Source organism: Amborella trichopoda, chromosome 8 (assembly GCF_054954075.1).
Source record: "Amborella trichopoda isolate Santa Cruz 75 chromosome 8, AtrichopodaSantaCruz75HAP2 v2.0, whole genome shotgun sequence".
NCBI lineage: Eukaryota > Viridiplantae > Streptophyta > Magnoliopsida > Amborellales > Amborellaceae > Amborella > Amborella trichopoda.
Genome location: NC_142343.1, coordinates 927,358 through 951,169, shown reverse-complemented (window position 1 = coordinate 951,169; position 23,812 = coordinate 927,358). Strand labels below are relative to the sequence as shown.

Sequence of the window (23,812 nt, the reverse complement as noted above, 5' to 3'; positions counted from 1 at the left end):
AATCCCATGAGACCCTCTTACACCCAGGTATGTAGGACCCCAAATGATTACCATTAAATTTGGCACAGATATTTAAAAAAATAAAGTCCTACACCAATATGATAACTTTTTTAGAGATCTATGCTAAATTTAATGGTGATCATTTCGGGTCCTACACACATAGGTGTGGGAGAGTCTCATAGGATATTACTCTATAAAAAAAAATTAAAAGAAAAACTAGGGCTGATTTCCAAATTTATGCCTCCCTTATCTTACATTTCCCCATATATGGTCCCCAATTTGATGTTCCCCGTTGCCTTGTAGTTTCCATGTGTAGGTGAGATGTATAAGGCTTTTGGTTTGGCTATTAGCTTGGTTGTTGGGCTCTTCATTCCCAGGGGAGCATGCTGCCCATATACTCCCTCGGACAAAACCCAATCCAAGAGTATGTTGTAGAGGTATTTTGATTATTTTCTTAAGGCGTCTTAGGGGTTTGTTTACAAAGATGTCCATGATTCTCCCGCATTCAAAAATCAAACAAGAGTAATTTGGGTATTTTAAATTTTTTAGAGGCATCCAATCGAATGAGAAAGGAAAAATGTATCTCAAATAAAAAATGAAAATATACCGAAAATATTAATATAGATAATTTGGCCCCTCTAATGATTTTGTAAGCGGTTTCATCCACTTTAATGTTATTTTTCACAATTGGGAATTTTGTGCTCATGTCCCTTAAATTTGACTTTAAAAAAAGGCCAAAGAGGTTGTATTTTGTGTTCATATCCTTTACTCTTTCCATTTTTTTTCAAATTGCCCCAACTCTAGACCATTGAGATCCAAAGTAATAACTTATATCATGACGGATCGAAAATATTTATTTATTTTCTTCAACTATGTCGTTAGATCTTCAATATCCAAAACCAATGACTTTTAAAAATTTGTTTTGACTTGGTAGTTATTTCAGGGCAGACTTCAAATTATTTGGAGTCTTTTGCTTCATCTATCGAAGGTTGAGGTTTGAAGCCAATTTTGATACAATGCTCGACTTCATACATAGTGGAAGTATCTTTAGAAAAATAAAAGATAAAAATACAAGTAGATTTACATTTTATTTTATTTTTGAAAACAGTCATGTATATTTCATATTTTATACTCGAAGTCTTATTTTTTGTTAGCATAGAACGTATTTTAATTCTATCCTTTTGTCCAGACATGGGAAAAAGCTCAAATTGGATGTCTCATATTTCTCATTATCACACACTTGTACAAATTATTTTTAAAATAACTTTAAAAATAAAATTACGTAAATATTTGTGAATATCATAAGGATATTTTGGTTATCTTATGATTTTATATTGTATTTTTAAATTTTGTTATAGGTGTTGACTGTAAGAAGTACATACATACTAAATTCGAGCTTAATTTGCTGAATAAAAAAAAAGAATAATTTTTTATGCTTTATTGTTTTAAAAAGAACTTGAGTGTAAAATATGAAATATATATAATTATTTTTAAATATTGAAAATAAAATAGAAATATCCTATAAATTTTTCTACAATAGAAAAACGTAATACAAGGTAGAATTTTTATATAAAAAAAAAAGTCTATATAAGGTTGTAACCTTATACTAGAAGTAAGGTGACTACGAAAGAATACTTCCAAGTTAGAAAACCTTCCAATTGATATCTTGACTTCAAGATGTGTGGATACGAAAAAAATTAATTTTGAGTTATAAAAGTAGTACATATTGTAATAAGTTATTTAGATGGTCTATTTTTTTAAAAAAGTTATTAAAACATTTTTAGATCTACTCTATCATTTAAAAATGTTGAGGCTCACATAAAATTTCAAGGGTGTGATTTGTATAATGTTACAAGGTTAAACGATCCAATTAAGGTGCAGCACTAAATTTGATCTTAAATACAAATTTGATATAAAAAATTATTAGGATGGCTTGAAAAATTATTTTCATCTCTAATTATAAACTTTTAAACTTAAAAAAATAATTTAAATTAAGTATATCTAAAAGCACATAAAAATATTGAAAATGAACGGTCAAGATAATGTATTACTAGATACATTATTTTACAAACTTGAAATCTTTTTTTCTTTTTATATTCATATATCTAGACGTTGAAATGATCAATTAGAGGGTTTTCCAAAATCCAAATAACTTTTTATGATGAATTTTTTTTGGTGACTCTTTGATTCTACATTTTAAGGTTCAACCTTATGTAAACTTCTTTTGCAAATTTCAATACTAAAACATCTTCTAATAAATTTTGGGGGTGCTCCTTGCCGGAGTTGACAATGGCCACTAGCCCGTAATAAGCTAGAGAGAGAAACAAGAGAGAAGACGAAGAAGAGGAGAGAGAACAGGGAGTGGAAGAACCAGCAAAAGGTCACTAACTCTATAAAAGCAAGAGTCGGGTGAATTTCATTGCGCTTAACCCCTGCACTTTTTCTCCCGGCGCCTCTCAACCCCCCTGCATTTCTAGAGAGAGAGAGGGAGGGGACGAATAGAGAGAGAAACCAACTGGGAGAGAGGCATAGACCAGGGCCAAGCGAGAGAGATCATAGAGAGAAACCAACTGGGAGAGAGGGAACCTAGAGAGAGAGAGGGGGATATCTAGAAAAGGAAGAAATCTAGAGAGAAAAATGGCGGGCTTTGATACATTCAGCACAGATGGAGAGGATCCCAGAACCAATGCTTCTCGCCCTTTTGATGACGATGGCTACCTAGGCTATGATCCTCGCCTCCCTTCTCAGAGATTCGATTCGTTCTCAAATTTCACAGAGGATTCAAAGGACCTTCAGATTGAACATGAGGAGCCACCTCCAGTTTACCAGAGCTTCAACGAAGACGATTTCCCCTCACCAAATTTGCCAGAAAACCAGTCTCCTCCAGCACCGATCTATGGTTTTCCTGGTCATCAACAAGCTGAATTCCCTGATTTCTCGCCTGTATCTGACTCAAATGGGACGGCTCACTATGGGAATGACCATTTGGATGATGTATTTGTATCTGATGGGCCTGTGTTGCCTCCTCCCAGTGAGATGCAACCAGATGAGGGTTTCATGCTTCGTGAATGGAGACGGTATGTATTCAATTATTTATTTTAATTGTTTTCTCTGTTTCATGTTAATTTGGCTTTTTTGTTTGTTTCATTCTTTTTGGAAGTTCTTTTTTCCTACTGTCTTTGTTGATTATTGTTTTATCATGATTTGTGGATAGATGTGGAATCCTTTTTTTTTTTTTTTTCTTTTTCTGTTTTTTGATGTCTGGAGTGGTTAGTTTTTGTGTGTTTTTGGAATTACAGTTTACTATTGCTTGATCTTCTCTTCGGTGGTTTCTATTTACCGGGATCCATGGTTTCTTGTTCCATTTCATCTGGTTTTTGGGATTTTGGGTGTAAACAACTCTCGATCTCTCAATCCTTGTGGTTTTATGATTGGTAACCATGTGATCCACAACAATTGTGCTTTTTTTTTGCAGATTGAGATTTAGGGCTAATAATTTTGAGATTTGCTTCCTGGATCAGGAAATTTTCGCCAGTGATGTTAGTTTTGGCACTTAGGTCTTACAAAATCCATGTTTTTCCTGCTTTTTATAGGATACCATTAGAAAGTATGGGCCTATGGGTTACGGCTCTTTAAGCTCTGTTCAGTTTGATCGTTAGTTGACTGGTTCTCTCTGTGGATTTAGGTTTTGCAATTTGGTTTAACTTGTTTACTTTTTGATATAGTAAGTGGTTTGGTTATCAGATCAATATGGATTAATTGATTTAGTTGTGGGGTTGTATGCATGGACATGATAGATCTGTGAGATAAATGGGAACGATGTTCTTTTTAAGTTGAGTAATTCTGATGGGTCGCTTTTGTGAAATAATTAATTCTCCAATTATTCTAGAGATTATTTGGAGCCTAGTAAATGGACTTATGGCTAACTTTTTGCCATCTGTAGTCATGCTCCATTGTCATTATTGGTTACCAAAAATGTTTGATGATTCAACGAACTCTGCTGCTATGTGGATTTTGTTCATCCTTGTACTTTTCAGTGACGCATTTGGTTTGGTTTTTGCAATGCTCCTTCATTCTTGGTTGCTTGTGTTAGAAAATCTGGGGTCTTATATGGTGCCACTGAGGGCTTAAATGGTGCCCCATTGGATGAAGAATTGAAGAAACAGCACCTGAAGTTGGGTGTCTTAGATCATTGTCATACAATTGGGTGGATTTAGTGAAAAATTTGAATAGAATCACCAAAAGGGCCCTGTTTTTGCGATTGAAAGGATTCTTGGTTGTTTTTTTTTTTTTTTTTAAAATTGTTCTGGTAATTATTATGGCGATTGATGTGGTGTATATCATCATCATTATTGTCATTTTATTTTAGTATTTTCAATATCTTGATGTATGCTTTCATGGCTTGTACAGCTTTTAGGAACGAAATTTAGTACCTTTGAAGTATTTAGGCATTCTGAATATTGAGTATCTAGGTTTGACCATGCATGATATAGCCATTTGGCAGTGTCTCCCCATCAGTCTCTTGGATAAGTGGCTCTGTCTTATTATTTGTGCTTCACAACTGCTTTATTTTGTCATCTCAGCATTTTCCTCTTTTGTGGTGTTACATCCATTAGTAGTTGTGTGCACCATAGACATTTTAAAATGGTGAAATCTCTAGCATAGCGTGTTCTGTGCTGTCTGCTGATACAAGACTGAGAGATGACAGGACTGAGAGATGACAGGAGGGCATTTGGGAGGTGCTAAGAAAAAAAACCCTTAAAGAAGCTAGTCCTTTGCCTATATTTTCCAATCTTGTAGCTTCCTTGTTCATTATTCTCTCATAGGATTTGCCAATTCTTTATAAAGTTCAGCCACATCCACCATATAAACAGCTACCTGCCAAAGAATAGGGCTCTGTCACCGTGACTCTCTGATAGCATAATGTGGCGTTTAAAAGATCACTGATCCGGATTGAGAAGACCGTGTTGGTTTTTGGTCGGAATTGATGCTTCGATTAATGTATGTACTAAATGTGTCCTGTAAAGCAATTAATGTTGATTGTCATGGTTGGTTATCATCTGCAGGTATTTTCCACATGTTTGAGGTTTGAACCTCCCTAGTGCCATGTTTTTTTTCTCAAGTGCATAGTTTCGATTCAAGTGCTATATTACATATAATATCTAATTATAAGACAGCTAAGATGTAGCAGGTTGGTTATCATGTTCAATTCCCATATTATAGATTTTTGGTTTGAACTCTGAGTGGTGCTCTTTAAAAAAGCTCTGCTTTTTAAGAACCATTTTTTTAAAGTTTTTTTTTAAAAAATAGCAGGCAATTTGAACCCCCGACATTGCACTTTAGAGGCACGTGGTTTAGCCAAAATAGTGTTTAGGTACTTATAAATCCTTTGTTACATGTATAAATTTTATATACTTTCTTTTCTTGGTTTTTGTTTTTTGTCTTCTAATTTTTTCGGATTGCTGATTTGGGCAATTTGGATCGCCGATTCGGCCGATCTAGATCGGGATCAGTGGGTGGACAATCCACCCCATCGATCCGTTTTCTAAAACGTTGATGTGAGGTAGTGTTTAAAAAACGGATTGGTGGGGGTGGATCGCCCACCTACCGATCCCGATCTGGATTGACCAAATCAGTGATCCACATATTGTTTGGATCGACGATCCAAAAAAATTGAAAAAAAGAAAAACAAAAGCAAAATATAGTATGTAAGTTATATATGTAAATTTATTGTCAAAAGCGCTTGAGCATCATTTTGGTTAGACCATGCTGTTTTCGAAGTGCAAGGTCTGGGGTTCAAATTCCCCACTATTTTTTTGTTTTAACCTTAAAAAAGGCTGTTAAGGAAAAACAACTCGAAAAAGAGCAAAGCTGGGGGGTTCGAGCCCTCAATCTATCATAGGGGAGCTGTTTTTATAACCAACTAAGCTACTAATGCTTAGTTAATTTTTTTTTTTTTTAAATGTTTACTAATGATAGCTCCCCCTATTATATGCTACTATGAAGGGAGGTGTGAGCCTTGGCCAAGGTGCTAGGCACCCGCCTAGGCGGGCAGGGTGCCGCCTATGTGGGCACCTAGAGGCACCTCTTCCTAGGGTGTCTACCTAGGGCACGCCTAGCCGTTTTTAAAGCCTGGCCACGGCTGAATTTTTGAACCTTGGAGGCATTGAACTGCATAGTGAAAAATAGCATGGAGTTGCAAAGTGCATCTTATAACACTTATATCAATTCTAACACATGTATCAAGTTTTTTACCTTGGCTTAGTCGCATCATAAGTTCCTAGAGAACTGTAAAATGACATTAATTTCCTTCCCAAAGAATTCCAAATAATACCTCTAATCTTTGTTAGACCTGGGATGAGTATTCATCAAAGTTTTAAGTTTAAACATGTCAATAAATGGCCTGGGCCATCAAATAACTTTTATTGGAGTAAAAGGGCTAGGAGGGGACTGCAGATCTCCATCCACTTGATATGGAGACCTTCAAATATTAAGCATACCAGTGCCTTGGAGATTTTCCATAATAAGCCCAAGGTAGATAATTTCTATTGGGTTTGACTGCTGGGAATGAGCTTCACTTATGACTCTATTCTCATATTGAGCTTTGGTATCATCCACCCAACAAGAAGGAAAGAGAACAAGGGATTTTTTTTTTTTTTTGGCAGGGGGCCAAAGTTGATAGATAATTTCTATTGGGTTTGACATTATCAAAAAAAAAAAATTCTATTGGTTTGGGAATGATCTTCACACATGACTCTATTCTCATATTGAGTATGGTATCATCGAGCCGACAAGAAGAAAAGAAAAGAGAGGCGGGGTTGGGGGGGGGGGGAGTAGTTGTATATTAATATGTATGATGTGTATGGGGGACTTGGGGTGTATGTGTACACGTACGCACATGCAGAGAGAGAACATTCTCCATGTGTTTGATGACAAAAGCATGAGAAGAAGAAGAAGAAGAGGAAGAAGAATAAGAAAAGGAGGACTGAGGTCTTGCCAAGGCGAAGGCGAAGTGATTGAGGAAGATGGAGAAATGACACCAAGGCACCTGCATAGATGACACCTTGGCCACCCAGACGAGTGCCTTGGGCCCCTCCACCCTAGGCAGCCACCTAGTCAATGATGAGCCTAGCGCCCTTGCCCGCCCGTCTAGGTTCTTAGTGGCTGATTTTTGAAACAATGGGTATAGTGATTACTTCTAGAGGGTGGACTAGGAAATAATGATTATTTCCTCTGCTTCCTGGTGTGATACACACCTTCCAAAGTATTGTAATGAATATTTAGCTCTTTGTACGTGATATTGAATGGTAGAAAGAGGAGTACCATTGGGGATTGAAGAAGTTAGTTATTTTCTTCAGCGAGGAGGGTGTAATAAGGAAGTTTTTATTTTACTTTATTTTAATTAATTTACTGACACTCAATGATTCATGGCTTTTATGGAAATCTATTTCATCATAAATTATACAGAAATTTAAATTTGTAAAGTATTGCTTGCAACAAGAAGATATTTGCATAGAAGATGTATTGAATATGCCTTTGACTCGTGCAGTGAATAAGCTTAGTGACTTGGGCTCGGACTCGTCCAGTCACTTAGACCTGACAAGGTGCTAGGTCCAGTTCTGAAATTGGAGACACGGTTGAGTTTCATCCGTTCAGGGACCTACATTGTTATTTTTATAGACTAGACTAAGTAGGAATGCTGACTTGGGTTCAAGACATCGGTGAGTCCCCACATTAGTCAGAGTTTTAAATCACTGGATTAGCGTAATGGTTGATGCAAAAAGACATGGGAGGATCTTTACTGCTTAGAAATGGGAGCTGCATGGAGCTACCAAGAGAATTTGGTGGTGTGTGTCACTATGTCCTTTCAAAGTTATAGATGCTATATGTTTTTCTAACAAGTGGTTTGCTTCGACAACTTAGTCAAGTGACTCTCTTAGCATCAATCAATTCTCGTCCATTAGAATATTTACATCATAATCTTGATGAATCATGGATCTAGAAATTCTTGACCTACTTGGATTAGCGGGGTCATAGGGGATGTCATTGTTTTTTTTTTGGATAAAGTATAGGGGATGTCATTGTTTACTTTGACTTACATTATATGTATGGGTGAGGTTTGTGTGAGATGCCCACCTTATTATGTGAAGTAAGGTGCAACTCTTAATTTTTCCTAGAGATGTAGCTTCGGTGTATGAAACCTTATGAAGGATTGAAAATTTATTTTCATATCTAATTATGAGATTTAAAATACCAAAAAATGGTACAGATTGAGTAGATTTATAAGCACTTGAAAGTCTTGAAAATAGCTGGTCCAGATGATTTGTTACAAAAAATAGCTGGTCCAGATGATTTGTTACAAGATGCACTATTTTTAGGACTTGAAATTCTTCTTTGCTTCATATCCATACATCTTGAGGTTGAGATGATCAGATTGGAGGGTTTTTTGACATCAGAACACTCTCTTCTACATGAGTTTTGAAGAGCACCTTACTTCAGCAGTAGTATGAGGTTGACACCTTAGTCAGCCTCATTTAAACTTTTTCCTATATGTATATCTCACAATGATTTGGAGCTTCGCGCCAAAGCAAGTTTCTTTTTGGGGAAAATAATGTAATATTATAATATTATGATGAGTTCTAGAGAATCCGAATGAGTTAACAGATTGCAAGATATTTGAGATATCATGAGTTATGTGTTAGTTATCTTTCTCACAACTATTAAATTCATTTCAAGTTCTTTTTGCTAGAATCTCACATTATAATTGTGTGATATTTACTTTTATGTTTTAGCAATTTCTCAAGAAATAAATTTGTTCATTATTTTTTTTATACTTATTTTGAGAAAATATTTCATACCCTGTATTAGCATAGCATAAGGTTCTTAGACCCAACATCCACTGTCCATGATTATCCAAGGATGGTGGGTGATAAGTTGTTGCTCACCTTTATGGCTGCTATATTTTTGTTTGGAACCAAGATTAGAGGACCTTGACTTGTGCCTTACATAGGATGAGTGAGTGAGTCCTGAGTTGATTTGCGGAGTTTGCTCGGAGTAGGTCAACTAGCTGTAGAAAGACCCAAAAATTTTTGGGAAAATTTTAGAAATTTAAAAAATAAGAAAAAATAAGAAAAAATTCATAAAAAGGTATATACAATATGGGAAATGATTTTTCTGACCTGTGCTTAGTGAAATTATTTGATAATCTAATGTAACACTGAAAAAAAAAAAACCCAAATCGTACTAAGTTTTTGGATAAAATGCAACAAAAATACATCAATAATTGGAATATTACTAGATAAAGTGGTCAGTCAGCAATAAAATCAATTATATATGAATCTAAAATGGAAAAAAGAAAATTACCCAAGATTTTGAGGCTAATACAGTCTTTGTGCTCGGTATGAATCGATGCCTCCAATCTTTGTTAAATCGTTCTTTAACACCACTAATTGAAACCTCCAAACTAGATTTTGGGTTTTGAGTTTGGGTCTAGTCGATCCAAGCTTTTGAAATTTTTGGGTGAATAGAAAATCCGAATTAAAAATCTCACTAGTTACAAATCTGAGATTTTAGTATTTGTTTGTTTAGAGATCGGCATATGATTCATTGAAGAATCCAAAAAGGCTTAGGAAACAATTTTCATAATAGATTGACCAGTGCTTGCGAAGAAAGTATAACTTTTCAAATTAGGTAAAAACCTGAATCGAATTTTTTGATCTCTCAAACCTGTCAAATTTTTTTCCTCAAATCTATCTGTATAAATTTATTCTTTCACAAAAATGAGCATATAGCCATAGTTTGGGCTCAAAATGATGCTTTAATGGTGAGAAATGAGGATAAAAGGTGTTTAGAACGGTGTTTCCGGAACTAGATTGGCCATTGAATTGGTGAGGGATTTGGTCCAGTGAAGACCAATTCGATCACCAATACAATCGTTTGGATTGAATTTTAAAATTATAGAAAAATAGAAATAATAAATTTAAAATGTGAAACATATCACCAAAAAAATGACTACTTTGTTTAGCTTGGCTGACCGATCAAGACCATCCGGTTCGTTAGGCCAAAACCAATCAAATATAGGTCTTGACTAATTTTTCACCAAACTTGGTTTTTTCTTTGGACCGGTCTGGCCATGGCACTAGTTAGCGGTTTGACTAGTTAAACTTAACGATCTGTCTGATCTTGATAACTATGGGTTAGATTTTTGCTCACCTTTATATTTATGAAAACTTATCGAACTTTGTGAGTCTTGACATGATCGTTGAGCTGCTACAGTACTCAGGGTGTTGCTACAGTAGTCGGGAACTGTACATTTCAATTCCCCCCTGCTTGCCCGCATGTAAGCTTTCATGCTTGGTAGGTTGCTGAGCCCAAGTGAGTTTTCTAAAATTGGAAGGAACAATTACTTAACTCCACTGCCCATGGAGGCATGGGCGATGGATGTTGGTGTAGGAGTACATGGAAGTACATGGAAACTACACCAGTATGAAGTATAGTATCCTGTACCATTTAGCACTGTTGTTTTTTTTTAAAATCATTACTTTGTTATGTGTTTTTCCAAGCATTCCCCCTCTTCCTCACACACTCCACCCCACCCCAAAAGAAAAAAAAAGGAAAACAAATGAAAACCTCCCAAGAATCAAACTTGTTGAGTAGTTTCTGAGAATCATATTCGTTTTTATTGCTTTTAGACTTCCAAAATTAGCATTGCTCGTAACAAAATTGATTCAATTTTCTTGAACCTCATTTAAATGTGTTGGCCTCCCTTGTAAATATGGTTTTAAAGGAGGGAATGCTATGGGGTGCGAATGTTTAAATTTCTACCTTAAATTTTTATGTCTTCCCTCAATAAGCTTGCAACCTTTAAGTGAATCCTTTGTGACAATAAAGTGCATTCTTCATGTATTCCCGATAATAACAAAGAGTGTACACTGCATACGTTTAAGTTTTTAGCATGCATTGGATGTTAAATTAGATCTCAAAAAAGAAACTTGCCAACCCATGTGTGTGTGTGTGGGGCACAATGTTTCCATTGCCATTGGATGCCAAATCAGATCTTAAAAAGAAATTTGCCAACCCATATGTGTGTGTGTGCACGTCCGCACGTGCATACTATAAGACCATTTTCCTTTGCTACAAGGAGGTCTCAATCACTCTAAACTGTTAGATGTCAAATGTTAATGGTAAGGCTGTGTTGCAGGGGTTGAGATATTTTCTTCTGACCTTTGAGCTTGGTAAATGGTGTATCCTCAACCGTTTGATTCTAAATCTAACGTTCACTAGTAATTGTGATCTCCGTCTCCCAAAGATCACCACCACCATCATTAGAGCTTTTTCCCAATTATTTGGGGTCACCAACATGAATGTTGGTCCATCGTCCTGCTCTATCAAGAGCCATACCCTCAGTGAGGCCATAAGTCCCCATATCTTTTCTATCTATTTTCAACCATAGTATTTTGGGCCTACCTTTTGCCATTTTTGAGCTTTCCATTTGAACCAACTTGCTTTTAGAACAGGTGTTGTACTGGGTCTGCACTGCTCATAGCCAACCCACCTAATTTTACTTTCTCTTATCACCTATTGGAGCCACACCTAAATTCTCCTGAATGTATTTATTTCGAATTCGACCCCTTCTTGTCTTGCCACTCATCCATCTCAACATCCTCATCTTAGCTACACTTATCCTATGGGTATGTTGTTTCTCGACCGCCTAGCATTCCGCCCCATAAAGCAAAGCTGGTCTCATAGCTATCTTATAGAACTTCCCCTGCAGCTTCATTGGTATGCGGTGATCACTTAAAACTTTGGTTGCACATCTCCATTTCGCGCACCCAACTCTAATTCTATATGCAATATCTTCCTCAATGTTTCCATTTTTTTGGATTATTGATCAAGATATTGAAAGTGCACTCTTTTTGGTATTTCTTGGCCGTCAATCTTAACCACTTCTTTGTCTCTAGTTACTCCTATTATTACCAAACCTGCATTTCATGTACTTTGTCTTTGTCCAGCTAATTTCGAAACCTTTAGATTCTAGAGCATCCTTCCAAAGTTCTAGCTTGGTGTTGACATGACTGCAACACACACACACAGGAAATATTTGGGTGTGTAAGAGTCAAATACTGTAATGCGATCCACTTCCCCGGAAACACCTCAATTCTCCTAGGTCCTTTATTTGAAACCTTTCATTGAGGAACTCCTTTACTTCATTTATCATCCTCATATTGCTTCTTGTAACAAAAATGTCATCCACATATAACAAAATAAAAACAATGCCTTGCTCACCTTTCAAAAGGAATAGAGACTTATCATTGGCTGATTGAATAAAGCGTCTCCCTTATAATGCATCATAAAAACTGTGGAACTAGGTTTTGGATACCTGCTTCAGCCCATATATGGATCTACTAAACTTACAAACATATTCAACGGGGTTTGCTTCATTGAACCAAGTGGTTGTTTCATATATACTTCCACCTTTAATTCTCCATGCAAGATAGTATTTTTAACATTTAATTGACAAAGTGGGCAATCATGCATGAGGGCAAGAGATATAACAACTCTTATAGTAGCAAGTTTAAAAATTAGACTAAAAGTTTCCTCATAATCCAAGTCATGTTGCTATTTAAATCCTCTTGCCACAAGTCATACTTAAATCTTTCCACAATCCCATTAGGTTTACATTTCACTTTGTATACCCATTTACAACTCTCCACATTCTTGCCTCTTGGCATTCGTACAATGCACCAGCCACCAAGTACGGTTAACATGCATGGCTTGTATTCTTTTTCCATGGCTATTCCACCTCTCATCTCTTCTAGCTTACAAATAAATTTTTGGGTTCTTTTATCTTTGTCATTTCACACGTAAACATTTGAATACTATGTGTGAAACTTCCATAGCTGACCCATCTGTCAGTAAGATGTTTCCCTCTTGGTCATCTTCTCAAAGTGACTTCATCTTTCTGTTCATTCTCATGTTGTTCTCTATCTTGAGGCTGTTGGAAATCTTGTATTGTTGGCTGTAAATCATGAGGTTGCTGTCTTATCTACATCTTTGCATACTTGTTTATTTTACACTTCTTCATTGGTATCAAAGAAGGGACGAAAATCTTCTCCTGGGTCATATGGTGGCTCGTCATGGACACTTTCTTCAATCTGGTCGCCGCCTTTTTGATTAGTTTCAATCATGTCTCCATCTACCCCTTTTATTTCAGCGTCATCTGCAATATGTTCAACATCATTTCTCTTTTTACTTTGCTGTTTTTCAATAGAGTTTGTGAATTTACCAACTATCATGGGCTGGTGATGGACTGTATCATCTTGAACTTTATTTCCTCTAAAATTTGGATCACTTGTAAACATTTCATTTGGAGGATACCATAACTGCCTTTCACCAAAAACAACATGTCTGGAAATTAATATCCTTTTCAATATGATGCAGATGAAGAATGGTAATTCTACATTTTTATTTTATTTTCAGGTTGCATTGATATTTATTATGATTTTTTTTTTCTTTTGGAAATCATCGTGTGGGGTTAAGAGATAATAGGAGGATATTAGATATTTTATTTTGTTTTTTTGGAGACTTATTCTTCGCCTAGCGTGGGTAGGATGTTCTTTAGATAAGGAAAGGGTTACGTTTTTGTTTTAGGAAGTCTCATCTTTAAAGATAGGAAATGGTGGAATGGATAATAGTAGTTATTTTTTATAGCTGAAAACACAAGCGCACGAAGCACTAAATACTCAGTCTTGTATACTGTGCACCGTGCACAACACAAATCATTCAATGTGAACTATTCATGTGCAAAGTGTAGGCGCAATGCCCGCACTTAAGATGAGCGTAATGCACTTGTGAACTGTGCAATTTGCACTACTTGGCCAAAAACACAAGCGCACGAAGCACTACATAAGTGGACTAAGTACTCAGTCTTGTGTACTGACCGTGCACGACACAAATCGCTCAATGTGCACTATTCATGTGCAAAGTGTAGGCGCATTGCTCGCACTTAAGACAAGTATTGTGCACCCGTGAACCGTGCAATTTGCACTACGTAGCCGAAAACACAAGCGCATGAAGCATTACATAAGTGCATTAAGTACTCAGTCTTGCTTACTGTGCACCGTGCACGACACAAATCACTCAATGTGTACTATTTATGTGCAATGTGTAGGCGCGTTGCTGTACTTATGATGAGCGTTGTGCATCCGCGCACCGTGCGATTTGCACTACTTTCCCAAAAACACAAACGCGTGTTGCCCGTATTTATGATGAGTATTGTGCATCTGCGCACCCCCAAAACACATGCGCATGAAGCACTGCACTTGCCAGTTAGTACTCAGTCTTGTGTACTGTGCATTGTGCACTGTGCACATCACAAATCACTCAATGTGCACTATGGATTGCAAAGTGTAGCAATGTTGCCCACACTTATGATGAGCGTCGTGCACATGCGCACCGTGCAATTTGTGCCATGTTCCCCAAAACACATACTCCACTTTGCACTACATAAGTGCAATTAAGTTCCAAATAGTACGCCCCTCTTTGGAACTTAGTTAATTAAGCAAGCAAGCAAATTGTTTTGGGTCTTGTGAAGAGATCTTTGGGGTGGACTGCACTTTGAGAGAGGGTATATTCTCTCAGCCTTTATTTTTATTTTTTTATTTATTTCTTCCCACCATCTTCCTTGCATCACAATCTAGGACTGTAACATCTAACCCTTTATTCTCATTAGCATAGCCAACAAATATGTACACTTTAGCCTTAGGGGAGAGTTTATTTCTTTGGCTGCTATCTATGTGCACATATGCATAGCATCGGACTTCAACATAGAATAATATGAACTTCAACAACATGGCTTGGATTGTGAGGAAACTTTTAGTCCTGTTGTTAAAATTGTTACCATAGGTTGTTATATCTCTTGCCCTCATGCATGATTAGCCACTTTATCCATTGGATGTTAAAAATGCTTGCTTGCATGGAGATTTAAAGGAAGAAGTATATGTGGAGCAACCACTTGAAGCAAACCCGTTTGAAAATGTTTGTAAGTTAAATAGATCTGTATATGAGCTGAAGCAGGTATTTAGAACTTGGTTCCACAGCTTTTATGATGCATATAAGGGAGAATATGAGGTAAATGGAGGGTTAAAAAAACTAGTGATAGACGAAATAGAGCAAGAACTGTAGCATGAACAGCAATGTGAACAGTACCATGAACAGAACAGTGAATAATGTGAACAGCACTGTTTACAGTATTTTGAATAGTGACGTGAACTAGAAGTGTGAATAGTACTATGACTAGTAGAATGAACAATATGTGCCCTTAATATGGAGGAAATATGAGAGAGGGATTAGGGTTTGGGAAAGAAGAATGAGAATGATAGAAGAGGTTAAGATTGAAGAAAGTAAGATTGGGGTTTAGAACAGGAATAGATATGGATCTTCATGAAGAAGGAAATATAGGTTATGTCTTGATTAGATTTAATCATGGTTTGAAAACTCGGTGAGTCGAACCGAACTCGCCCGGTTCTACTCGGGAATCGGCAGACCCTGTGCCGGTTCCACTACAATATTGGGAATCGCCAGTGTCTAGAGAGAACCGGGCGATTCCCAATAGTGAATCGCCATGTGATGTCATGATTCTCCCGATTCTTTGATTCATGACGTCATGGCCCGCCAATTCTTCAATGGGTATTTTTGTAAATTTTAAAAAGTATGTGAACCTTGAAGTCCACACACCTCTTCACGTGACTCTCCTCACTTCGCACGCGTTATCCTCGTTAACTACAAAGAGGTATTTATTCACTACAACTTCCTTCTACATCTTCGATGTGGGATAGTGTGAAGGTATTAACTTGAAACATTAATATATTATATATTTTGTTTGCGCTTTTAATACTACTAAGTAGCATGTGGCTTACTGCTTATAAATTTCTTTTGGCTTATGGAGAGTGTTGGTTCGATTCTCCTTGGGACGAAAGGGGGTTCTCTTATAAACTATTTTTCTTGTCAATTTTATTTTTTTCTTGTCAATTTTTTTTTTTTGAGGTCAAATTTTTTTCTTATAAATATTTTTCTTGTCAATTTTATTTTTTGGAGGTCAAATTTTGTTTTTATAAAAAAAATGAAAGGTTTTTTTATCAATTTCGTTTTTTGTCAAATTTTTTTATTATCAAAAAAATGAAAGGTTTTTTTATCAATTTCGCATTTTGTCAAATTTTTTTCTTATCAATAAAATAAAAATTTTCTTATAAAAAAAAATGAAAGGTTCTTATCAATTATTTTTCTTGTCAAATTTCTTTTTTTTGTCAAACAAATAAAAACTTTTTGTCAAAAAAAAAAAAAAGTAATAAAAAGATTTTGTCAAAAAAAAAAAGTTCTTATAAAAAAATAATAATACAAGTATTTTTGTCATAAGAAAAAAATGAAAGGTTTTTTTATCAATTTCGCTTTTTGTCAAATTTTTTCTTATAAAAAAAATGAAAGGTTTTTTTATCAATTTTGCTTTTTGTCAATTTTTTTTCTTATCAATAAAATAAAAAGTTTCTTAAAAAAAAAATGAAAGGTTCTTATCAATTATTTTTCTTGTCAAATTTCTTTTTTTTTTTCAAAAAATAAAAGGTTTTTGTCAAAATAATAAAAAATAATAAAAAGTTATTGTCAAAAAAAAAATTTCTTATAAAAATTAATAATACAACAAGTATTTTTTGTCAAAAAAAAAGGTTCTTGCTAAAAACAAAAAAAAATGTAATACGACAAATATTTCTTGGAAAAAAATAAAAGGCTTTTGTCAAAAAAACTAATTCCATGTATGATTATATACTTCATCCATGATAGTTCTATGATTTTTATTTTGTGTGATGTAATTTAATGGTTAAAATAAGTTCATACAGAGAAAAAATATCTCAATATTCACATATTGATGAGAAAAATGAAAATTAATAATATTGTACCCCGATTTCTTATTGGATTCCTAAAAAACAACATTTATAATAAATTTTAATAATTTTTTTATATTTTTTTTACAGCTTAATCCGACTGATTCGACCAATTCCCGATCCGGATCGTCGATCCACCGATTCGGATGGGTTTTTGGGGTGCCCGATCTGGGCCACCAATCCGTTTTTTAAACCATTGGATTTAATCATGTTGAGAGCTATGCAAACCTGCTCTGACACCATGTAAATTTCTCTTATGGTGAGAGAAGACAAGAAAGGAGGCACACTAGACTCTAGGGGTGAAGACAGCTGGGCAAGAGAGGCACGACCAGGACAATGAAATCTTATATTCAGATAAGTGGTGTTGCATTAGGGCAACAATTTTACAAAAATGCCTTGTGTGAATACATATTCCGAAATACAAGAATGTACATAAAACAAATCTTCCAACACTTGTTATGGGTTATATAATAATTGGCTCATGAATTAATGATCTAAGATGCTGAAGAAGTGGATTTGAAGACATGGTTTGTAGATGACAATGTAACTGGCTGTTCCACTGGTGTCTTAGAGCTGAGTGAGGCCTTGGGAGCAGCTATTGGTTCTATAAATCTTTGTGGCGTGATCTCTTGGATCAAATATTGTTGGCTGTCTGGCTAAAGTTTCCTCCCCCTCTATCGATACTATATTGGCACTTGCTCTGCTTTGTTTCGGTCTCAAGTGTGGATGCAAGTCCCAACAATGTTCTAGGGTGTGTCTCATATTCCCACAATGGGAGTATTTTAGTTTCCTTTTCTGCAAGAGAATGTGGGGCATGATTTGGTCATTCTATACCAGCTTTCCCTTGTTGAAACTTGCTACAAGGGTCGAGCGTTCAGGTTGGACGCTTGAACTTTGTACCCCTGTAGTGACCTTTCTACTGGTTTCCCCCCCACACATACCTATATAATAATTTGAGAGAGGGCAATGAATCCTTTCCTAGAACCTGTAAACTGAGATCCTTTTTGCGCAGTCTGCTTTTTAATGTCATTAAAGGTGAGATTTATGAGTTTATGTCGCAATATCCCAAAATTCTCTTTCATAGTCATTTCCCTTTTGTTGCAAATTCGCTACTTTGTGATCCAACGGGTGAATTCTAGCCAGATGATCTTGTTGCGAGTATGTTTTGGCTATTGCCTTCCGTATATTCTTTGAAGTTTTAAGGAAAATCAATCTCCAACTGATACTTGGCTGCATGAAATGAAGAACCATGCCATCACTATCATCTACTCAATTTCCCATTCATATTTTATATTTAAAATAATTTAAAATAATATATAACAAACATACCATATAACATATATGTATATATATAAAATAATATATAATATTTTAATAATTGGGTAGGATCCATTGGACCTGCATGAAATGAAGAGCCATGCCATCACTATCATCTACTCAATTTCCCATTCATATTTTATATTAACAAAAATACCATATAACATATATGTATATATAAATAATATATTATATTTTAATAATTGGGTTGGATCCATTAGACTTGGATCCGATTCGAATTACTATTCGGATCCAAATTTTGGATCCATACCCTGATCCGGACAGAGTCCAAATTTGGGTTTTGGATCCAAATTGGGTATGTTTTGAGCCCTACATCACGGGATAGATCATCAATGGGAGGTTCTTTTATCTTCCTTGTGATGTAACCCAATTTAGTTTCATATCCAATGATTTAGATAAGATTGCCTGTTTCAAGAGTTGTTCCCATTAATAGTTAAAGGGTGCAGTTTGTATAGAGCTGGGGCTCTAAACAATCAAATTAGAGCCCCCACCTTCAAGTGGTATCGAGAAATGTGGTTTCAATGCTGAAAATCTTTGTGACAGCCTTAAAATATATTTTCATCTTTAATTATAAAATTTAAAGCTTCAAAAATAGTGTAGATCGATCTATGAATACTTGAAAAACTTGAAAATTGACGGTTCAAAAATGAGTTACAAGATGCACTATTTCCAAAACTTGAAATCTATTTTTTTCAAATGTCCATGCATCTTGAGACGGAGATGATCAATTTGAAGATATTTGGGCATCAAAACAACCTCTTATAATGAAATTTTTGAGGTGGGCTCCAATTTAATTGTTTAGAACCTCAGCTCTATATAAACTTTTCCCATAGTTAAATAGCATCATTGAAGTTCATATGATGTTATGCAGTCATTTTTTTTTTCCATATTGGGTTTTTAAGCTCTTTATTGTAAGGGTGTGATTTCTATAAAGTTGCAACCTTAAACAATTAAGGCGCACCTCCAAATTTTATCGTAACATGTAATTTTGGTGTAAGAAATTATTAGGATTATCTCAAAATCTATTTTCATATCTAATTATAAAATTTTAAACTCCAAAAATGGTTAAAATCAAGTAGATCTATAAACATATGAAAATCTTGAAAATGGATGGTCTAGCTAATGTGTTGCAAGGTGCACTATTTCTAGGACTCAAAAGTTTTTTTTTTCATATTCATACATCTCGATGTTGAGATGATCAATTTGAGGGTTTTTCAACATTAAGACAACCTTTTCTGATGGATTTTTGAGGTGCATCTTTAATTCTACATTTTAAAGCTGCAACCTTATATAAACTCTGTCCTTATTGTAATGCCTTTGTTACTTTGGGAAAACTACAGTTTGTAGTTCGAAATTCAAGTTGTGTTTATGTATTGGTTGTCAGAATATTTGTAAAAATCACATGTTTATCCACACATGCAGTCAAAATGCCATTCGGCTTGAAGAGAAGGAGAGGGAGGAGAAAGAATTGCTGAACCAGATTATTGATGAAGCTGATGAATACAAAATCGACTTTTACAGGAGGAGGAAGATCAATATTGAAACAAACAAAACCAACAACAGAGAAAAAGAGAAGGTGAGGTGGCATAACCATATGCTGTCTTGGTTTTTTCATTGTAGAAGATTCTCAGCCTAGTGATTCAATTATTGCCATGAGATTCTTCTTGCTTCTTTTTTTTTATCTGTTTTTCTTTGGAAGCTAAAAGACATAGTTCAAGGACTCAACAGACAGAACCTGATGACTCTTTTTCAAGAGGGAACCAGCAGTAAGAACCACAATTATTTATTTTACTTAGAGACCATCTCAGACTCCACTAAGCCCTTGTTTTTAATTATTCTGGTTAGTAATTTAGTATGGTCTGGTCTCTCCAACACAGCCGAGGAAAGCCCTTCCTACTTGTCTTTGGTCAATCCCCAAACATTGTCCGACTCAAAGTAATTGCAATCTAAGTTCAACCTCAGTGCATCCTAAGGAGGGCATGTCCACATCGTATTTTTTGTTTTGTTTTTAATTTTCCAAGGCTCTATTGACTTGCCTTATAAGTTTTGTCTTTCGTTTAATTCCTACAATTTTGTTTATAGATGCATTTATTTGCAGTGAAATTTAATTTAAACATTATAAAAAACTGAAGTATGCATATTCTCAAATGTTTTATTGCTACATCAGCTGATTGCTGAAGCCACAATTGCTTAAAATTCAGTCGTCCTATCTTTATCTTTATGAAGAAAGCATGTTGCTAGAATTCATTATTGAAATTAAGACACAGCCGTCCACTTTGCTGTTGGTCACAATATGCTCTCTGTTGGAAGCTATTGGCAAAATTGCTGTGCTTTTCTTCCATGAGTTGTTTTTTCTTCTTTTATCAAATTTTCCCCATTTCATTGTTTATCATAGTGGACTCAGCTATGTTAAGCTGAGATCCTACTTTGTTTCATGAGAAAATTTGGAAACCGCCAAAAAAATAGCACATTTGAGAGTTATATCGACACGTGATACAGTATCCAAGAAATGCATCCAGTAGATGAAATTCTTAATGGAATAGAGCTGACCTTAATTCATTTGGCAGCGTGTTAAGGTGTTGACCTAATTCTTGCGAGAATCTGAATCTTATAAAGACGTCAGAAGGCATGCATCCCTTGGACAGTGATAACAGTTCCACTATCCTTGAGACTGCTACCCAAGAAAAGGAAAAGATCCTACCGATGCTCTTAAATTTCATTTTAACAAGGGATGCGATAGGTGATTTTTTAGCAAGAATCTAGTTCTCGCAAGTTTTCTAGAAAACTAACACTCCTGTGCATTACTCTCATTAAAAATGTCCAAAATCTCTCACTCTCTCTCTCTATCCATCTATCTATTTACTGAAGAAGCATTTGAGCTGCTCATTCTTGGGATTTTCTCATTTGAATTTCTTGATTATAATCTCGCTGTCTTCTCTTTGCTGTTCTTTTGAGCAGCTCTTTTTAGCCGACCAAGAGAAGTTCCACACCAATGCAGACAAGCAATACTGGAAAGCCATCGCAGAGCTCATCCCAAATGAAATCCCAAACATCGAGAAGAAGAGGGGAAAGAAGGATCAGGACAGAAAGCCATCCATTGTTGTGATTCAAGGACCAAAGCCGGGTAAACCCACCGATCTCTCAAGAATGCGCCACATTCTTTTGAAGCTGAAGCATACACCACCGCCTCATATGAAGCCTCCTCCCCCACCCCCTACAAAACCTGCACCTGGGGCCGCAAAAGATGGTTCTGGCCCTGCTGGCGCCATCCCTCCGGCGCCTGCCACCTCTGATGCAAAGCCTGCGGTTGCTGCCCCTGAGCCAGTGGCTGTTGCTTAGTGAAATCATACTTGAATTGGTTGGGTGTTCTCATACTGCATTTTCTCTCTCTTTGCATGTATGTTTGTGGAATAGGGATTTTGAGGTTTTTGAGGTCCAAAACATTTTGGGGTCTGGGTATAAATATGGGACTCTCTCTCTCTGTTTTTGTATGTTTTGTATGGTATTAGGCGTTCTTAGATTCAGAACCTTGTTTGTTGGTTTATTGATGTGTATTGTGCTTGTGCTTTCTCTTTCTTGCTGGGCGTTGCATCATTTTTCAGTCTTCTAAATTTTTGTTGCTGTGTTTGTGGATTTTGCATATTAAGGCTCAGTTAAGATCTCACATGGTCTGGCACGTCTATGTCCTCTCTCTTTGTTTTTTCTGTTGTGGAATTTGTATATTTAAGGATCTCTCTCTCTCTCTCTATTTGCATATTTAAGTGTATTCTCTCTCTGGCACGCACATACACGTGCTTGTGCCTACACCCACAAATTTTGTTCACAGTTAAATGTTAGGTAGAATTATCAAAATAGCCGTTGGGCATGAATTATTTAACATTTTACCTGTTTGATTTAATTTCAAATATCCATCAAAAGACGCATGAGCTGGTATGGTACAAATGCGTAAAATATTAAATAGTGCATCTCTTTTAGCTATTTTCATAAATTTTCCCAAACTTTATTAGAAGGGCGCCATCTTAAGCTTAATCAATATACCCTGAATAATGTTGTTGTTATTTTTCGGTATATTCTCTATAGGGTGCGGTATGAGTAGAGCCAAGGCTTGAAATAATCAAAAGTAGGGTGCACCTTCAAATAGTATCGTGAAATGTGGTTTCAAAACTAATAATTCAGCCTTAAAATATATTTTAATTTTTAATTATAAAATTTAAAATTTTAAAAATAGTGTACATTGAGTAGGTCTATAGAAACTAGAAAATTATGAAAATTCACAGTCCAAAAGGGCATTTCAAAACCTCAAATCTATTTTTTTCTTTTGTCTATGTTCATTGATGGCGAGATGAGCAATTTGAAGATATTTGGGCATCAAAACATCTTCTAATGAAATTTTTTAGGTGGGTTCTAATTTGACGGTTTACAGCTTCGGCTCTAGATAAATTTTTTCTTTCTTTTGTACAATATTATTTAATTTATAAATTATATGTAATTAAGGGAAATTATCGTTAATATACTTTAATTTTAAAAAATTCGCAAAAAAAATCTTAACTTCCCAAAACTTTGCCCACACCATTTTTTATCAATTTTTAGCATATTTTGGATGAAATACTTTTTACGGTAGTTTTTCTACTGTAATGCATTGCGACCATTACGGTAATTAAAATACCGTTATAAATAGAGATAAAATTACGGTACTTCTAGTACCGTAATAACATGAAAAGAAAGAGAGATAACTCTGAAATTAGCTTTGGTTTGAAGCTTTTAAAGTATTACAGTAATAAGATTACCATAAAGTCAAAAAGTATTACGGTAATAAGAAAATCGTAAAGACTTTACGGTGTAATATTTTAAAAGCTTCAAACCAATGGTTTAAAAAGCGGATTGGTGACTTGGATCGGGCACCTCAAAAACTGATCCGGACAGGTGAATCGGCGATCCGGATAGGGAATCGGCTGAATCGGCCAGATTAAAGCTTCAAAAAAATCCGAAAAAATTATTAAAATTCATCATAAATGTTGGTTTTTAGGAATTCAATAAGAAATGAAGGTACTACATTAATTATTTCCATTGTTTTAATCAATTTATGAATATTGAGATGTTTTTTTTCTGTATGAACTTATGTTGACCATTAAATTTACTTCACACAAAATAAATCATAGAATTATCATGGATTAAGTATATAATCATATATGAACTACAATAAAGAGTTGACTAAATAGATGAAAAATTGGCCACTAAAATATCGAATTGGCGGAAAACCTTAATCCTCTAAAAAACCCCAAATTATTACAACCTAACTAACTATAATATTATATACCAACAATATTTTATAATTATTTTATTATATAAATAATAACAAATCCAAAATTTTTTATAATATCATCTAATTTAAAATGTATTATTGACAACTGTAAGAAAAATAGTACACTACATGATTTATAATACAAAAATTAATAAATAAAATAAAAGATTCGGTTATCAATGTAGAAATTATTAGAATGCGTACCAATTTTCTTTAATTTTTTAGGTTTCTAGAATAA

General features: G+C 35.2%; 1 protein-coding gene across 1 annotated transcript; it reads left to right on the top strand.

The window, feature by feature from the left end:
- Positions 1-2,421: 2,421 nt before the first annotated feature.
- Positions 2,422-21,952, top strand: LOC18437924 (clathrin light chain 2). Its single transcript, XM_006848122.4, has 3 exons — positions 2,422-3,077; positions 19,695-19,848; positions 21,231-21,952. Exons 1-3 carry the CDS (start codon positions 2,638-2,640, stop codon positions 21,609-21,611), a joined length of 975 nt encoding a protein of 324 aa, XP_006848185.1. The 5' UTR covers positions 2,422-2,637; the 3' UTR covers positions 21,612-21,952.
- The last annotated feature ends 1,860 nt before the right edge of the window (positions 21,953-23,812 follow it).

Bases quoted from the DNA above. Each gene is read 5' to 3' on its own strand.
- LOC18437924 (XM_006848122.4), top strand. From the start codon at position 2,638: ATGGCGGGCTTTGATACATTCAGCACAGATGGAGAGGATCCCAGAACC. The intron at 3,078-19,694 runs GTATGTATTCAA...CCACACATGCAG, and splicing joins ATGCTTCGTGAATGGAGACG to TCAAAATGCCATTCGGCTTG. The intron at 19,849-21,230 runs GTGAGGTGGCAT...TCTTTTGAGCAG, and splicing joins ACAACAGAGAAAAAGAGAAG to CTCTTTTTAGCCGACCAAGA.